Source organism: Anopheles stephensi, chromosome 3, assembly GCF_013141755.1.
Source record: "Anopheles stephensi strain Indian chromosome 3, UCI_ANSTEP_V1.0, whole genome shotgun sequence".
NCBI lineage: Eukaryota > Metazoa > Arthropoda > Insecta > Diptera > Culicidae > Anopheles > Anopheles stephensi.
Genome location: NC_050203.1, coordinates 77,840,415 through 77,859,116, shown reverse-complemented (window position 1 = coordinate 77,859,116; position 18,702 = coordinate 77,840,415). Strand labels below are relative to the sequence as shown.

General features: G+C 46.1%; 2 protein-coding genes across 8 annotated transcripts; one reads left to right on the top strand and one right to left on the bottom strand.

Annotated features, from left to right (window-relative positions):
• Positions 1-1,135: 1,135 nt before the first annotated feature.
• Positions 1,136-11,662, bottom strand: LOC118514632 (ethanolamine-phosphate cytidylyltransferase). Of its 4 annotated transcripts, none has more exons than XM_036061637.1 (7): positions 11,028-11,662; positions 6,485-6,622; positions 4,821-4,933; positions 4,131-4,197; positions 3,953-4,065; positions 2,572-3,057; positions 1,136-2,507 (listed from the first exon to the last, which is right to left on the bottom strand). In XM_036061637.1, exons 1-7 carry the CDS (start codon positions 11,093-11,095, stop codon positions 2,362-2,364), a joined length of 1,131 nt encoding a protein of 376 aa, XP_035917530.1. In that variant the 5' UTR covers positions 11,096-11,662; the 3' UTR covers positions 1,136-2,361. The 4 variants fall into 4 exon arrangements, with proteins under 4 accessions (XP_035917530.1, XP_035917529.1, XP_035917531.1 ...); XM_036061636.1 differs by having other exon boundaries at positions 2,572-3,111; positions 11,028-11,626; XM_036061638.1 differs by having other exon boundaries at positions 3,983-4,065; positions 11,028-11,624.
• A 1,242-nt stretch (positions 11,663-12,904) lies between these two features.
• Positions 12,905-17,975, top strand: LOC118514631 (ectonucleoside triphosphate diphosphohydrolase 5). Of its 4 annotated transcripts, none has more exons than XM_036061632.1 (4): positions 12,905-13,164; positions 14,170-15,280; positions 15,348-15,511; positions 15,919-17,975. In XM_036061632.1, exons 1-4 carry the CDS (start codon positions 13,129-13,131, stop codon positions 16,015-16,017), a joined length of 1,410 nt encoding a protein of 469 aa, XP_035917525.1. In that variant the 5' UTR covers positions 12,905-13,128; the 3' UTR covers positions 16,018-17,975. The 4 variants fall into 4 exon arrangements, with proteins under 4 accessions (XP_035917525.1, XP_035917527.1, XP_035917528.1 ...); XM_036061634.1 differs by lacking the exon at positions 12,905-13,164 and adding an exon at positions 13,220-13,812; XM_036061635.1 differs by lacking the exon at positions 12,905-13,164 and adding an exon at positions 13,947-13,967.
• Positions 17,976-18,702: the final 727 nt, after the last annotated feature.

The window sequence follows — 18,702 nt, the reverse complement described above, 5'->3', positions numbered from 1 at the left end:
TCGCTACCACCAAGGGCCTGCGCCAGGGAGATGGGCTTGCCTGGCTCCTCTTCAACCTGGCGCTAGAAAGCCAGCCATCCGCGACTCGGAGGTGGAAACTTCGGGCCCATCTTCTATAAGTCAATCCAGATCCTGGCATACGGTGATGATTTAGACATCATTCGTTTAAAGGCTCTCCTATGTAGCAGAAGCTTATCAAAGGATCGAGCGTGCGGCACAGAACCTCGGGTTGGAGATTAACGAGGCGAAAACCAAAATGATGGTGGCACCACCAGCGGCAGGAGTGATGTACAGATAGGTGACCGCACCTTCGAAGTCGTCCAAAACTTCACCTATCTGGGGTCAAAAGTCAGCCAACCGACAACAACATTGATGTTGAGTTACGCGCAAGGGTGCTGGCTGCCAACCGATCATACCTACAGCCTGAGGAAACTTCTTCACTCAAAATATCTCTCGCGACGGACGAAGCTGGGACTGTACAGAACATTTATAGTTCCAGTACTCACATACGCCTCTGAGACATAGACTCTGTCCAAAACTGACGAAGCCCTATTAGCCGCGTTCGAGGGGGAAGATGCTCAGAAGGATTTTTGGCCCTGAGTATGTGTGGAAGGATAATAACGTCTCACCAGGCTCTGGTGGGCTGGTCATGTCATGAGAATGACACCGGACGACCCAGCCCGTAGAGTCCTTTTAGGCCGTCCACACGGACAGAGAAGGCGTGGTAGACGTGGTGCGCGATAGCAGCTTGTATGAACCAGCGCCTTTATACAATCCCCGCGGTTCCAGTTTCGGATGTGCAGAACAGCCTAAAGCGTACACTAGCATTTTCTTTTCGAAATTGTGATGTTATAGTATTTGGTTTTGCTTTTGTTTTTGGAGTGTGTTAAAAAGTATGGAAATTACAAGAATTGTTTTTTTTTTTTTTCATTTTAAATCCACTGTGCACACACGACGCACCCTTTTGCTGCTAAAGACCGGAGAACGGGCGGGCAGGCTCCCTTTGTCCCACGACAAATCTCAAGGCTCCGAAACAACGAAATCTTTCACTCTTTTGCTTTGCGTTAAGGGAAATTGATTTTTCGTTTTGTGTAGCATATGTATGTACAGGTATTGTAATAATTGTTTTGATTGATTGATTTAAAGCGAGCTTCAGCATTCTCTTTATTCTGTCTCTCTTACTTTTTTTGTATCTACTCGTATCCCTATAATCGCACATTGCAGCTCGTAACGAACGAAGATGAAGCAAATCGCCAAAAACCAAACGAAATAAGTTCTCTCACAGCTAGAACAGACAGATTATAAAAACGTTTCTTTTTTTTTGTTGATATAAGTAGTTTTCATTAAATATAGTAGTAGTTATAGCGTACCTGTCGCGCTCCCTAAACCTTAGGCTTCTGACGGGGGGGTTTTGTTAACGTGCGTGCCCTTTGCTTTAACATCTCGTGCATTTTCTCATTCAAACAACATCAACTAAACTAATAATTTAATCACACACACGCACACTTCTCTACTACTGACTGACGCTATTTCCCCGGGCGGTTCTTCCAGCCTTACACAAATATTCACAAACAAAATTATGGGCGAACAACAAACCCACACAGAGCGGAACACACCGTACACACAAAAAAAAAACTTATTTAAAAATTATAAACACCCGAGTCCGTTAACATTCACTCACTAGAGCGTTGGCGTTCATAGGGTTCAACGGTGTGACGAAAAAACAAAAACTGAGATTCTATTGGTTCTTTGTGTGTGTGTGTGTGTTGCCCGGGTTGTGTCCCATCTTTCGGCCATTTGCTGTTGCTTCACAAAACGAAACCTTCCATACAAATGGCGCGCGCGCGCACATACATACACAATTTTCCTTGCCTGTCTCCTTGTTGTCTTTCTTGTGATGTTTAAAATGATAAATAATTAGGATGGCGCATATATTTAAAAGTCGCACAAAAATACACAAAACAGGACTAACAAAAATCGAAAACCACTGCACAAGACAACAGGATTTTTTTGTTGGAACAAATATAAAATTGCGCTAAACTAAATTGCAACTAGGGGGCGATTTTAGCCATGTTAAGCGGCGCTTTGTCCCTCGTTTTAGCCTCGTACAAACCCCACAGCAGTAAATTAGCTACTCAACTAAAAGCAGACAAATAAAAACAGGAATGATGATGTCTAAGATAAGTGGGCGAATAGAATAAACGCCAGCACTACGACGAGCGGTTTTTTTCCCGGGGGCGTTGATCCCACGCTATCGTCCGTCCGTCGAGTTGGATTAAAGTATACACGGAGACACTTTCAATTTGAACTTTCACTAGAATGGGTCCTACTGTGCCTGTCGTCTTCGTCGACGGTGGTGGGTCAACCGGACTTTTGCGCCAGTTTTACCTTTTGCATCGCTTCGTACACTTCAATTTCCTTCTTCTCCTTCTTTTTGTTGCGCTGCTCAAACTCGAGCCGATGGCGGATGATTCGCTCTACAATGTCTTCCGTGGTGATGGTATTTCCTGCAGAGAGGGAGAGCCACAACTTTAGCAAGAAGCTAGAACGTATGCCGTGCAATGTGCTCACCCGAATCGATCAGCATAAACTTTCCCATCTGCTTCGGTATCGCGTACGGATCGATGTTACCCACGTCGAGCGCTATGTGCGTCTGTCCGTGGCACACCAGCCCCACGTTAAAGTGCTCCATTAGGTCCGCCGTCACCGAGTACGGTGCACCGATGACGACCTCGTTCACATACTTGCAGGCCAACACGCTCAGCACGCGCTCGTGCAGGTTCATGATCGGATAGTTGCCACCCTTGTACTGGTTCACCACCGGGTCCGTATGCAGCCCGACGATCAGATAGTCGCCGTACTCCTTCGCCTTCTCGAGAAAGTCCAGATGGCCGACGTGGAACAGATCGAACGCACCGGCCACGTACACAATCTTGTCCGTCGGTTTCGGCGCCTTGCCGTCGCTGAACTGGATGATCTTTTGCGTCGTCGGCAGAAACTGGGAGCAACCGGTCCATGGGCTGCGGGCCGTATGATCCTGGCCGAGCTGGGACGAGCCTGAGACACGGAAAGGTTCTACGTTATACCGCTTCAGCAGTGCTTCGTACGCTTCTATACATCGTGAGAGAACGAGGCCGATGTTGAACGGAAAAAACGGAGTACGGAGGGAGAGCGGGATAATAAAGCGCAGGCAGGCATGCAGAGGAGGGTGGGATATAGGTTTAGAGCGGGTTAGTGAGCAGCGACAGGCGTTAAGATGTGCGTGCGATATAGGTTATGAACGTGAAACGATGATGTCGATGAATCTCCAGACACAAGAAGAAGAAGACGTTGTCGAATAGGCGAGCCAACGGTAAATATTACAATTACAGGGTTTCTCAGATCAGACACTATTTTTCAACAGCATAAAACGCTAATCCGGTATAAGAAGCCTAACATTGTTAACCTTTTTCAACATACGAAAATAGATTTCCAGTTCCATAAAATCCCAACTCGATAATGAGGTTTAAATAGCGTAACATCAAACCACGCAGTACAAACAAGCGGGTTGACAGCTCCGTTAACTAAGCATTTTCCAATGTCGAGCTGGGATTTTACGGAGTTGAATGTTTGTTTTCCCATTGTTGAGAAGGCATATACGATGTCGGATTTGCAATTTATATTGTTGACATATAGTGTTACAAACTGACAAACACAACGGTCGAAACGCAGCGATCGAAGTAAAAATTCAATTACATTACATAGTAAGTAACCAACAGCCAATTCTACTACTAAGCACAATTTAGTACAACAAGACAAGTGCCATCGCGACGAGCCATTGCTACTGTCAAATTTAGATACAGTGTAAAGGGAGAAAGTAATACAGGAACACACAGACACACACACGGAGAAACGTATCGCAAACAACAACAAAAAAGGGAGCTCTCGAGTAGATGTGGAGATGCATATTTACCATCTTTCTCAACCTCATATTCCTTATCACCTTGCTTAAAATGATTCTTGGTAAGGAGCAACATTCGTCCGACCAGGTCCGTCGTCGAAACGCCCGCCGTTCTCGATACTTCCCTAAAAAAAAACGAAGAAATAGTTTTAGTACAATTGTATTAACACTAATCTATCACAATTCTTACTTGTATCGCTGTGCTTTTTTGACCAGATGATACGTATCTACACCATCGGCTGTTAGGGTGATATCATCTGAAAGGAAAAACGAAAAGTTAATGAGATTAGCTTTTATGCAACCAGTCGCTCTCTCTTTTAAGTACAGAGCAACAACGGAGAACGAGTGGAATTGCTGGTGTCTGGTGAAAGATTCGCTTTCGCATACGTCTAAGGTCCATAGTTCACACACACACACACTGCAGCCAATCAATCAATCGAACGCGTACAGCGCCATCCGCCATCGCTTCCTCCTCTCTGCTTTGTAGTAAACAATTCTCACCACTGATTAAAAAGGGTCAGTGCTTTTTTGCACCACCTCGCACTCGCTCGGAAGTACCTTCGCTTTGAGTTCCCCCCCCCCCCCCCTCTTGTCAATGGGAGGGGGTTGGAACACCGAAAGCGACAGATCGGCTGTGTGGCAAGGATGTGATCCCGGATCTGTCTTCGGGCAGAGTCGCCGACAGTGTGTTGTATGTATGCGTGAAGAGTTAAGTGCGATAACGCGCGACGGACTCCCGGACTATAGCCGAGTACCGACAACATCGTACCACCTCCCCGAGATTGGGGTTGATGATAGTGAGGTCAAAAGACGCGGCCACTTTCGTCAGAAGATTGGGCCGCGCTCATTCATGGCCGGATTTTGCAACCCCGAAACTTACCTCCGTGCACGCAGAAATCGCAGTCATATTTGTCGAGCGTTTCCAGCGTTGTCACGTACGGTGCATCTTCGACCACTTCGTCGACCCATTTAATGCCACGCACCATTTTGTATCTGGAATGAGAACGATAGGAAGGAGAACTTTACTATGATGCAACGTGCCTGAGTCTAGAGGAATTCCTGAATGGTTTACCATACTGATGTGATAAAGAAAGGTATCTCCGGATCTATGATTTATCTAGCCGACTCGCAAATGTCACATGGCTGAGTGGCACGTTGTCTGGCAACGCAATCAAACAAAACCGTCTACGTGTGCGTTATCGCGCCTGTAACAGGTGACCTAAGCTTATACGCCCATTTCGGACATTGGCACAGACAGCACGAGTCCGGTTAGTTTCATTCCCATCATTATCTCTGCGCTACACTATCGTTCATGTGAGCGAGAAGACAGTGTGTGTGTGTACTACGCGGTACTTTGTCGGCCTTTTGTCTCTGATAGCTAGTAGCTTGGTCGATGTACAACACATTCCTCGATGGACAGGAATACATATAAAAAATAAACGAAGCCACCCAAGCACACGACAACCGCTACGCACCGAGTGTGAGTAGCGCCACAATCAGCTTATGTCGCGCTGGCAAGAAAGAACGCTCCAGGGTTCGGCAGTTCGTGTATTGCTCGCTATCTCAATCACGCGAGCCTGAATCTAGTGCAGCGCGAGCACCGAGAGTCGTTCGATTGTGTTCCAAAGTTCGATTTCCATTGGCGGCCTTTCATTGAACTCTGGGTGAGACAGAACATCACCCGGGCGAAGGAAATCTGAAGTTGACGACCAATGACTCGGCGAAGTAGTGATTGCACTCTTTGAAGATGAAAATCCTATTGTGGATTGCAAAATCTGCACAGTTCGCATGACCTCCTCAACTCTGTAACTGGCGGCATTATCAGGGCGCCTGTGAGGTCGATTTCTTGCATAAGAAAGCGACTTGAGGAAAACAATCCCAATTGTACTAAAATCGTCCACATTAGTTAGGTGCTAATCCAAGCCGAGCAACTTCCGTGCTGATAATCATTCCACCGACCCGGGGCCAAAATTGTTGTTATCAAAGCCTTGAGAGGTGTAACGTCAGAAGGTCGTATGTACTAGAATAAGGGAATCTCCCCCAGAGATTTCGTTTCATGTTGTTTTTCGGTGCCCCAGTTCCACCTCTCACACTCACTCCCTTCTTTCTATCGATTGATAACAGGTCACGTAAGGCGGGTTTGGGTTAGGGATAAGGATTTGCGCACGTCATCGGCGCCCGGCACTGACCCATTGTGACGATTACTGGTGGCGTGACACTTGCGTAATCGACACGGGAACGGATTAGATAAAGTACGTTCCGGAGTATGGTAGCTACTTGGAAGGGTTGTGGTACAGCCAGACCGATCGGATGATGTAGTATCGGAGGTCAAGAGAGGGTGTATGACAATAGAAACACTGTTCTAAATGGAACACAGTTTTACATAAAATTACACAGCTCAGCAACAGTAACTTTAGCCAAGTTTTGCTAACACGGAGCTGGGCCATTCGGGGGGTCCCTAGAAGTAGTTGAAGCCTCTACGGCATGCAAGCATACAGACGCCTGAGTCTGTCAGATAACAGAGATCAAAAGCAATCAGCTTACCTTTCCTCCTGCGTAAACACTGGCGGTCCCTTGTTCTTTGTGATGTCCTCATCATTGTGGATGCCTACCACTAGCTTGTGACCGAGAGCCTTCGCCTGGCGCAGAGAGTTCGCATGTCCAAAGTGTACCATATCGTAGCTGAAACGGAAAGGAATTAAGCGTCAATCAGTAAAAGCAAAACTGCAATCAGTTTTTATTGCTAGGCAGGCCGCCCCGGACCCCTGACTCAGTCCCAGTGAGCAACTTTTCATAATTTACAACACCGTGTGTGTTACGGTAGCTTCCAGTCATGGGTGTTTGAATTTCTTATCGGCCACTAGATACACGTGTCTAGCAAAGGCAGAAAAGAAAAAGGAAAAATATACCCCCCTTAGGGACAACCACAACACGCCAGTTGTTCCTTTCGACATTATGGCAGGCAAGCAAAAAAAAGGTCAAGATGGTGCCGTCACCGACATATTTGCTAATTGGCAAACGGTGTCTGGTGTGGTGTGGAAAATCTTCTAAAACGTGACCCAGCTTAACGAGCAATGTCCGAAGATATTAAGTAACGTCGACCTGGGTTCTGATGTGTGTGCAAGTGTGCGTGTCACAGCTGTGTTTTACAACATACAGGCGAACAACTGGTAAATGGGCGACTCGTGCCGCCATTACTACTGTCATTAACATAACTTTACTACAAATGGTTTTCGGAAAAAGAAAGTTTTTTACACGTTTAAGACTGCTTTAAAAATTATAAGAAAAGTTTTTTTTTGAAACGACCGTTATTACTTTAAATTACTTTTTACATCTTACTTCACAGTATCTTCTGATCGTATGCTGAATAACTTCATACATTTCAGTCACCTTTAAATATCCAATAATCGGCCTCCAATCTCATCTTTTAAGGCCTCCACAAGCATCGCAATAAAACTGGTGGTCGTATAGTTATGTCCCGCACTGTACTACACTTTTCGCTGCAGTAAATTGAACGAAAGGCCATTTGCATTGTTTGCAACACGTGAATGGGACCTTATACAGCGCTCTGTGTAGCTCGGCTGTGTGACACTGAGACGATGAAAATTGAATCCAATTTTGATCCAGTATTTTTCCACCCGAAGAACACTAAAGAATTCCACTCGTTTGAACCATACTTAAGGTGGGTGTGCCATCTTCATCGGTAAATAGTCTTATCAGGATTTCCCTTCCCGATGAGTATAGGGAGTAGCATCCCCCAACAATGAATGTATTTTTTTTCCCCGGAAGTAAACATTAGAATGTCAAGTGACAGAAGAGCGAGATAGCTATCCACCTAGACCGGGGTCGGATGAATAATCACTTGTCCACACACAACACGGTGGAGAGATACAGGCTTTATCTTATCTGCTAAGGTAAGGTCCCGCATTTTTTAGCGTACGACACGTTCGTTTTGGGTGGGAGAAAACAATTCAGTTGTTGCAACGATCGTAGGATTATTTTACAACCAATTGAACGATGTGCACACTCATGCCGATAAATAGTGTGTAATATGGAAAGGCATCCAGTTGGCTGCCCTTCTGCGAATGAAAGAAGACGTGTCTTTATGACTCTTAGTAATAGATTAATAAACGATAAGCAATGGATTCTAAATATAAATCCAGTCATTTCTTTAAAAACGCGCCATAATTATGTTCCCGCGTTGTAGGAAAACAGAACCAAAGCTTATCCTCCGCTCACACGTCCATCCCGAGCAAAATCCTCTACAACCATGACGACCTTGACCTAGGGAGTAGTTTTTGCACCGCGCGTTGCGATCCTTCGCATCGCGTACGTTTTCGGTTGTTTGAAGAACTTTTTCTTATTACCGCTATCCACCACCATCAACCAAGCACAATCCCCCTTCTTGCGCTCTACTTTATAGCACTGTTACCATTTTTACTACCACACGTCGAGAGCATCATCGCACCGGTCGGGAGTGCGGTTGGCGCGTCATCCACTGTAAACAGACTCGCACGCTCTCGAACACGTTGGAAATCAAGGGCAAGCACAATGCGCTTTAATGGAACGATTTTGAGTCACCACCCGAGTTGGTAGGAGGGAGATGATGATGTTGTGGTGGTGGAGCACAATGTTTGTGTTGAGCAGAAACGAAACCTGTTTTGCTATCCGCGCTTTGCCAGATCATTAGCAGTATACGCGAAGGTGGGATGGAAACCCCGGCTGCATACAACCTATGCAGTCCGTGGAGATCCAACGAAACAGAGACAAAAAGGGAATGCAGCAGCAGCAGCAACAACAAACAACAGAAAAATGCGATTTTAATGCACACACGTGCTTCACGAGCCAAAATCATGCATTTCTCTTTCGCCCCAGTCCATGTGTGCCCGTGCACGTGTGTTTGTATCGTGCTCCGGAGATTCCGGATTGTTCTGCTCGCGGGATACACGGACGGCGGACCTGCGCATTTTAGCGCCAGCGAGAGAGCGCGCCGCACGCCAAATGCTCGACGCTGATAGGTGTACGGGCTGAATCATACGATCACGCGTGTAATGTTTTGATTAGTGCATCCCGTCTGTTCCCGAAACATCGCGCTCGCTCACACACGTACGCACTCTTTCCTGCTGTTGCTTACAAACAGCAATAACAAAAAAAAAAGCCGTTGCTTCTCGTGACCTTCCCTCGTTCTGGTTTGGCCGAAACGTCATCAGAGCGTGGTCAGCGGTTAAAAGCGGGTTTTTTTCGATGCCGAAAAAAAAACACCGCTACAGCGCGCATGCTTTTTAGACGGCGCCGGTAAGACCTCAGCAGTGCCAGTCGTGTGTCGTGTGCCGGGGTGGGTAGAGTGTAGTTCATTCACCCGCGAGGTGCTCGTACCCACCATCATGACCCACCCAACAAACGCTACCGCCGCTAGTTTCATTCAAGCTTGACGAGCTGTGTTTGTTGGGGTACTACTACTACTACTACTCGTGCACGGGAGGGGGGGTTCCAATGGTGCAGTCCAAAAGCCAATTCTGCAGACCATGGTGGGGACTTTTAAGGAAGTGGATGTGTTGTTGTGTTGTGTGCCCCAAAGAACGGGGTAAAAGCGATGAATCATACATAGTTGAATTTTAAACTGTCGCCCGACGGTACCACGCTAAAAAGGAATTGGAAAATGTTAAATACCTTTTTACATTGTTTTTCCCCCCTTCAGAGCAAACCGTAACTGGCGGTGTGGACAAAGGTTTGTCGGCAAATTTGTAACTTACCCAAATAGCAAACAAAGAACTGCTTGTTGGCAGCAGCAGCAGCAGCAGCTGCAACAATCCCCATTTGCTACTAATGAGTTGCTGATGTATCAATTTAGACAACATCATCGCCGTAGTAGTCACTGTGTTACAGCTGTGCTACATAACAAAGTAGTCTGGGCGCTCTAGAGGCGAAAACGGAAGTTCCCTCTCTAGGTGCAATGTTAACCAGTTCTGCGCCACCATACAGCTCCCATAGTAGAGCAAATGTCAGTGTGCGTCAGATTCTAACTACAATTATTAATCCGGAATCTTGAGGTGTTCTGATGATTTGGTGGTAATCGGTATCTCGCCAAAGCTGACGAAAAGATGCTCGGAAGCAGATTTTTGGAGCACCGACAATGTGAGAGTCACTGCAATGATGAACTATCTTGGCTTCGTAAGTGGGCTGGTCATGCCATGAGAACAACACCGGACGACTCTGCTCAGAAATTCTGTTTAGGTTGGCCAAGACTTTACATCAGAGATCCAGATTTGTTTTCCAATTTCCAACAAATTTTGAATTAATTATTTTTTATCCCGTCTAATGGCCCATAGTGCACCATAGTGATGATGAGCGCGGGTCCATCATATTCTCCTCGGTAGATAATTGCACCGCCGATGCACACACGGGTAACGGCCCTGGTGCACGGTGTTCCGTGTTCCGGTCTGCCCGATTGCAGCAGATTTCTCCGCTACATTTGCAAAAAACGGTAACACACAACCCAAACCGGAACAATCAGAACCGGAACATAAACTGTCCAAACCAAACAAAAGAAAAAAAAAGTCTCACAGGGAAGCGCCTTCCTTGGTGTCAAGGCAAGCCGGGCGAGAAGCACACAAACAAACCAAAATGGTGCAATTTAACCTACAAAAAAAAGGCATGTTGTGCACTTCCGGGTAAATAAGTCCGCGTAACTTATACCAGCCGTGTTTCGCGGGTTGCGCGCAAATTTGCGCAAATTCACGTGAGTCCCAGGCTGTGTAAAGAAAAAGGGCGTTGCTTGTCTTTTAAATTTTAAACCTTCTTCCAATGCCACACACTCACACCTCTCGTTTTGCCTGCTTCGGGGATGGTACGGATTTATGAAAAATAGTTCTATTTTAGGAACACCGACGGTCCTTGGTCAGTCAAGTACACCGCGAGCAAACACACACACACACACACACGTCGTCCCTCTCTAAGGTCACCGTGGAAACCTTCCATCGGACGAGGGATAATGGTTTTTCCTTTTCCATCGCAGCACACATTGCATCAGCCGCAACTTCTACTGCTTTTCCACCATTTTTTTGTTCCCCCAAACTCCATTACTTACCAGCCATCGCACCAGACGCGGACTTCTTTCTCCGAGTTTCCGTGACCGTTTTCGTTTCGATTTTCCATGCTTTTCCACTGAAATCCACACGCTGGGAGTTGAACTTTTTTTTTCTCTTCTCACCGACACCGGAACACCGATTCACGCTCGTTATTCACCAAAAAAAACCCGCTGTCTAGAACTTGCCGCCGTAAGAATGTAGTGTGCAACTTCCGTACCGAGACCGCGAAGACGTAAACGTCGAATGAGCTCGGCTGGCCGGATGCTCGAGGCTTTTATGATTAATCACACACACCCAGGACGGCAACGAGAGGTGATAAGCGGTCCACGAACCTCCCGTAGAACGGTCGATCGGATTGATGGACAGGTGTGATTAAGAACACACGCCAGAACACGGTACTAGGCTGTCGTTTAGCAGTGGTTCTGCTCCGCTCACACTTTTCTGTTCACAGCAGCAAGGGCGAAAGGCTTTTGCTCCTAAATATTTGCACTTGAATCGATACGATTTGCCGGACGAATGAGACGAGATGCACCACGGCTCGGTTAAAATGGGCTTCTGCGGTGTGTGCGTGCGGTGTAGGTCAGCGAGCGAGCGATTGTGTGTGTTATTTTTTTCAAATGCCTACGACGATGCTGACAGCTGGGATGGGGTGTATAGAAAGAAGGTGTGACCGTGTGGGGCCAAGGTAAATTGAGGTAAATTTGATTAGGCTGTGTTCTGGTGGAATGTACGAGCAGCAAACGATAACACATTTTAAACATTTTTTATTCAATAAAGACGACCTGATTTCCTATTGCTATTTTAGATGATTAAAAATCGTTTAGCTGCATATTTTAATGTTAGAATGTGCGAAATAAAATAAACAGGCATATAAGACGATAAATTCGCAAAACGATAGTGAGGCGAATTAAAAAGAGTCGAAGAGCGTAAGAGGGCGATCATGAGCAGAGAAACGAAGCACATGAAGCGTCTTGAAAAAGGTATCTGGTGAAACGTGTGGACAAGACCAGGTAGTCTTGTGGTAGAATGCGGTGAGGTAAGACACAAGCGGAAAGTGTGACTATAAAAAATAGCTTGAAAATGGATATTGAAGATCACAATTTTCAGGTAAAGATAATACATCTTCATAGATTTGTTGCCATGGCTGCGATATTTTGCCACAGATTTACAAGATACGATTTAACACTTCACCCGATCCAGCCAACAAGCTCGTTTTGATAATATACGCCGCTTTTTGATCGATTCGCTAACATTCAGGAGCAAAATCATTGTTTATTTATGAATGCAGAACCTCTTTCTCCTGCTTGCAGAGCGCTAACATCAAACGCTCCAGCAATTGAGTAGGAAGTTCAGTAGCTCCTCATCTTCTGCTCGGTTTAACGATCTGCTAGACCATGCCTGCCATTTCTGGGAAACTAGACTTATTACTAGAAACGCGACGCTGTGTGAATATCAGTGCCAATGTCGCCTCTACCATATGGCTTCTCATATGGATTTAACACGTTCAACCCCGCCCGAATCTTGCGATGAAAATGTGAATCATTATGAAACAGTATCTATCAAAGAAAACTCCTAGAAGATACGTGAACGTAGAGTATTGAGAGAAATTAATGCCACTTCTTGTGACAAATTTTGCTTCAGCCGGTGCAGCAGAAATCCGGCGAATATTTTTTTTTTTTTTTGTTTTGCTAAACGAATAGATTGTTGGGCATTTTCATTTCAAAAGTGTAATAAGCACAACGTAAAAAAAATCGCGAAGGTCTAATTTTTATACACCTCAAAGTAGAGAGTTAGATCAAATTATAAAATGCTAGAGCTCCAACGAAAAAAATATTTCAAATGAAAACACCTGTCCTCTATGCACCTTGGTCACAATCCACGAACCTTGTGCATCGTGTGGACGCGCCACCTAGCAGCAGCACTTTTGTTTTGCCTTCGCGTTGCGGTGTGCGAGATTTAAGTTGGCCCGTGGTAAAAAGCCGCCCTGTGTACTTCGTCCTCCGCCAGCTCCGGAACCGGCCGTCTTCGACGCGGGTTGTCGTCACAGCGCCCCAAGTGCCTTTTTGCAGTAGGAAAACTCCCACAGAAACCAGCACCAAAATGCCTACAGCGAATCAGAATCTGCGAAACCGGAAGGTAAGTTCCGTGCCGCCGATCCCTTTGACAGGGCAGGTTCGCGATTTTCGTTTCTTTTTTCTTCTTCTGCGTCTGCTCGGTTGATTTGTGGGAAATCGAGGCGAAGAAACGTCAAAAGCTCGGTACGGGGAAAATGTAAGCACAAATTTACGTACCACCCGTGTGTCGTATGCGTGTGTGTTTTCGTCGGGGGAAAACGCGAATGTCTCTTTTCCCAACACCGGGGGAAAGTTGTTCCACCCAACGTTTCGTTGCGTTCGAGTGCGTGTGTGCCGCGGTGTTCGAGTATATGTAATCATAGTTCCATATCGGGCCGTTTTTTTTCGTGTCCACTGGCTCGTCGTGATTTCCCAAGCATAGCGACGGACGGAGACGTCATCGTGCGTGTGGCTCGCTGCATGTGTCCGACGACGACATTTCTTGCGCTTGTTGCCATATACCACCAGTTGGATGCTCTTGGGATGCTGCAACAGGCTGACACGCTCGAAGGCCGTGAATTTGCATCGAACTGAACGCACCGCTAAATGACATGCATCTGGAAGGCGGTGGTGAAGACGGGTTATGATTTTTGTTGAATTTTAGATAAGATAGCAAACGCCAACGTCTTCGCACCGGAGGCCAGTCAAGATGGGATTCGAGTATGAACTGGTAATTATACCGTAGGAAGATAGCACCGAAAAGCACCACACGGGCAGAAAGGTGTCGATCTTTCCAGGGTACCATCGCGACCATTTTTTCCGTCGCTGTTTCAAGCGCCATCCACCACTTGTCAATGGTGACTACGTTCGGCGATGATAATGAAGGTGATTGTGTGTGGTGTGGATGGCGCGGTGGATGACGATGATGATTAGGCAACTTCGTCTTCAATTGAATGAGTTTGCATGTTTTGCTATGGAGAAGTACCTTGCTTCGCCCCCCTACCCGGGAACTGTAAAAAAATACAATTACAAGTCTATTTGTAAACGTTCGGTACAGCTAATGCCCCGCTTCTGGTTCTCATTGCAGCTACAACAGCAAGACTCATCCGAACGCACACAGCCACCGGCCGGATCGCGCCGGAAAGGCGGTTCGAAATCCGCGTCCAGCAGCAATCTGCGCTTCAGCTTCATCTGTCTCGTTATCAGTGCCTCGCTGCTCATCTTCCTGGCCGGAGTGTACACCGATTCGTTCCATCCGATCATCGACGGGATCGCCGGGAAGCTTGGCTACCATGAGAAAATCTATGCCGTCGTGATAGACGCCGGCTCGACCGGGAGCCGTGTGCTAGCGTTCGAGTTTCACCATGGCTACCTCGATGGACGGTTGGTGCTGGATTACGAGCTGTTCGAGCAATCGAAACCGGGCCTATCTGCGTTCGCGGATCGTCCGCAGGAAGGGGCAGCAAGCATTGGTAAGCTGTTGGACCTCGCTAAAAAGGTTGTCCCACACGATAAGCTGTCGCAGACACCGTTGGTGTTGAAGGCAACCGCTGGTTTGCGATTGCTGAAACCTGCTCAAGCTGAAGCCCTTCTTGCGGCCTGCCGGGAACTGTTTAAAACGTCCGGATTCCTTGTAAACGCGCAGGCAGTCGAAATTATGGACGGTACGGACGAGGGAATCTTTTCCTGGTTTACGGTGAACTTCTTGCTGGGCAAACTGAACGGTCGAAACACGGTAGCAGCGCTGGATCTCGGTGGAGGAAGCACACAGGTCACGTTCGCCCCGAAAGACGTATCGCAAACGCCGCTGTACAAAGACTACATGCACCGGGTGCCCACGTTCACCTCGTACGTTGAGGTGTTCACCAACAGCTATCTCGGGGCCGGTTTGCACGCGATACGGCACGCCGTATTTACGCACCGGGCAGCCGAAAACCAAACTAAGCTGACGAGCGAATGCGTCAATCCCATCATACACGACAAACTGTTCCGCTACGGCACGGGCCAGTACTACATCAGCGGAAAGGATAATCCGAAGGCGACGGCCGAAAACCCGGTGGTCGACTATGAGCTGTGCGCGTCGATTGTGAAGCAGAAGCTGCTGCCAACGCTCAAACCGAAACCGGTCACCCTGAAGCAGCATGAAATTTCCGCCTTCAGTTACTTCTTTGATCGTGCCATTGAGACGGGACTTGTTGGTATGTTTAGTTGGTGTGATTTACTGCGCTAGAAAATGGTTTAACCGATGCTGTTGGTATTTTGCAGATCCAATACAGGGCGGTGAGACGACGGTTGGTGAATTCGTAACGAAGTCACGCGAAGTATGCGCCGAAGCAAACGCAGATCAACCGTTTATGTGTGTCGATTTGGTGTTTATCTCCACGCTGCTCGAAGAAGGCTATGGATTGAAGGCAAAGACACCGCTGAAGGTAAGCGCAATGGTCGTTTACGTTTACAGGGTAGGCTGATGTTTGCTTTGGCACTTTCCCGGATATTTCTGAATATGTTTTAACATGTTGGGAGGATGAGTTGAAATCTTAATCAAAATATCTCATATACGTAAGGCATATTATTCAGTTCATTGGCATATTATTTAGCGTTTTTGTGTTTTTCACATGGCAAGACCGGCTATCGAATCCCGTCCGGAACTTCTTCTTTTTCTTTGGCCCAACGAACTCTCAGGTCACGGTACCCCTTGAAGTCGCTTATATGTTATTATGCATTCAAAAATACCAGGAAAAGCTTTATTAAAACCCCACTTAATACCCCCTGCTTTACGGTCCATTTGCCTCTAAGAATGATCGATATAACACGTTTTTATAAATTTTTCTTTTAGCTGTACAAAAAGATTGACGGCCATGAAATATCGTGGGCCTTGGGCTGTGCGTACAACATCTTGACGAGTCGCGAAAATGCGATGAAACATAAAAAGTAAGATTTTTCAGCCGAACGGTACTGAAACGACGTGACGTGATTCCGCTAGCCAACTATCGGAATCGAAAGACGACCATCAACATCGGGCAAGAAGATGCAATCAGTAAACTATTACCAGCCCGCCCGGTAATAAACCGCCGGGCGCAGCGCAAACGAACGCCAACGAACGCAATCGAAATCGACTTATCGTTCCGCGGAAGCAGGAACGACATAGAGACAATTTAAAGAAAATGGGATATTATATATTAAATCTATACCCAAATATACAGGGGAACTGAAGTTGCCACACGGAAGAGCAAAAGGTATTGGTGAAAGCAGAGCAACGAATAGGATCCATCCTTCCGTTTTGTTTCTCGTGTTTTTGTGGACGAATTTTTATACAAAGATAAGAACACCGAATCGATTTTTATTGTACCCCAGTAATCACAACCACACATGAAATAATGTCCCGCCGTTATAGGAAAAAAAAGCATACAAAAGACAGAAGTATTTTTTTATATCAACTAGAGAACCCCAGCAAGACACAAGCAACATATTTAAATGTGGGACTATTTGCCAAAACAAAGCATGCAACACGAATGCGGCGACGGATGGATGCATTTTTCCCGGTTGTCTTTACAGGGTGGAAAATGGTTTTAGGGGAATGAAATATGGGGTGGAAGACGCTTTTTACGACACAAGAAAAACTAAACCGTAACTATATCCAAGATGTGCCTTTTTTTTCTAACAAAACTGACCGTATCAGCAAAGGAATCGAGCAAGAAGCGATAATGAAATAGCGAGAAATGGGGGAAACAAGATTAGGGAAATAGTAGATACACCATCACGACGATATATCATGAGTACACAATAATGCACCAACGTTTCCGTAATTCCGTAGCCATCAATAGTTATTTAACGTAGAGCCTGTAGCACCACGAGAAGCAAACGTAGGGATGTGGAGTAGTTGAAGTTGAAGTACAGTAAGGCGCAAGAAGTAGTTGTAGTTGTACAAGAAGCAAAAGAGTAGTGAAAGCAATCTAGCTGTTAGCATACATTAACTGCACTTACTTTTATGCACCAAACTTCAAACAAAATCACACCAAGCACTAATCGTACTATTTGTGTGTGTGTGTGTGTGCGTGTAATTTACCTGTATACCTTCTCCCTTGCGGTGGGTTCCAGTCGGCAAGAGTGTTTTTTTTGTATCCTTTATTTGTTGTTGATGTTGTTGTTGTTGTTTGAAAGGTTTGGAACAAAGGAGCCAGGGAATAAGAAAGCCTCTAGTGTAGCCCACCACCACCCATTTTAGCTAGTGTGCAGCATCATAGTAGGCTGTGTGTAGAAAACGAATAGCCAATTACATATGCGTGTGAACGTGTGTACCGTAGCACAGCTAGAGCTGTGTGTGTGTGTGTGTGTGTGTGCGTGAATCCTTAACACATTCCCTCTCATTTGATCCCATTCCCATTTGTGACAGCCTCCTCGGAAAATGTTTATCTCGCGCACATACTTACCACAATCACTCGCGTAGTGACGACCGTACGTAGCACACAGTATACACCGACGATAGGGCTTCTTTAGAGCAAACAAGGCGCTATTTCATTAGAACGATTTCGAAAACAGAAGGCATATAATTTCACTGACCACAGGGTTTCATTTGCTAACCGATCACTGTAAGTGAGCAAAAAGTGTGATAAAAGATAGGGGAGAAATGGAGCTGGAAACGAAGCGAAACACAAATCATTTCACTTACTTATCTAAAAGTAAAGAATTCACTATCGTTTGTTGTGAGAAAGCAATCAATTTTCTAAACCAAGATGCATTGCCGTGCATTCTACTTCTGCTTCTGCTACATCCTTTTTGTTTTCATGTATTGTTTGTGCTTGTTTAACGGTTTTCTTTTGGCAAATGTGCAAACGGATGCAATTACTAATAAACACAAAAACCTCAGGATGGTGGTGAGACACCAAACGCCAAGTGTATGGTAGTAGTGTTTTATTCGTAATTTAATAAGTCACTAATTTTATTCTATCTTTTTAGGATAACGAGAAGAACATCGTGCTGTGTGCGATCAAGAGCTGGTTTTATTCAGGGACCCGCCCTGGTTAGTTCAATCTGACGTCTGACATAAGCAGCTGCTGAGCTTCAGTGGCTCGTAGTATATTATCGCTGGCTGATCCCACCAACTAATGATGGATGAGTCTTCTATCCATAAACTACAGCCAGCATCAGTTACTAGCTCCTAAAATCTGTCCGAATGGCTGTGTACTTACTCTTCTCCAAGATTCGGAATTTCTTCTAATGACGTCTTATTATAGGAGATGAGATAGCTTTTCGAAGTCTTTTACTTACTTATCCGTCACTACAAATCGCTTCGTGGTTTTGCCCTGCTGCAACCGTTGCTGCAGTCCGGTCCAGCACTGTCGTCTGTCAATCCGTTATCCCAGACGATCTGGCGGACACATCAACGCTATCACTCCATCTCAGTTTGGGCCTACCACGCCTCCTCTGTCCGTGTGGACGGCCTAAAAGGACTTTACGGACCGGGTCGTCCGGCCCATTGTAGCGGCTCCTCCATTTCCCTTCCACACCAACGGGACCAACAATCCTTCTGAGCATCTTCCTCTCGAACTCGGCTAAGAGGGTTTAGTTAGGTTTGGACAGAGTTCTTGTTAGCAACACCTTAGCTCTTTTTTTCATCCAG

Excerpts from the sequence above, each read along its gene's own strand:
- LOC118514632 (XM_036061636.1), bottom strand. The coding sequence starts at position 11,095 with ATGGAAAATCGAAACGAAAACGGTCACGGAAACTCGGAGAAAGAAGTC. Across the intron at positions 4,198-4,820 it reads CGATTTCTGCGTGCACGGAG|ATGATATCACCCTAACAGCC; the intron begins GTAAGTTTCGGG and ends TTTTCCTTTCAG. Across the intron at positions 3,112-3,952 it reads ATATGAGGTTGAGAAAGATG|AAGCGTACGAAGCACTGCTG; the intron begins GTAAATATGCAT and ends CACGATGTATAG.
- LOC118514631 (XM_036061633.1), top strand. The coding sequence starts at position 14,056 with ATGGAGAAGTACCTTGCTTCGCCCCCCTACCCGGGAACT. Across the intron at positions 14,095-14,169 it reads CGCCCCCCTACCCGGGAACT|CTACAACAGCAAGACTCATC; the intron begins GTAAAAAAATAC and ends TTCTCATTGCAG. Across the intron at positions 15,281-15,347 it reads CATTGAGACGGGACTTGTTG|ATCCAATACAGGGCGGTGAG; the intron begins GTATGTTTAGTT and ends GGTATTTTGCAG.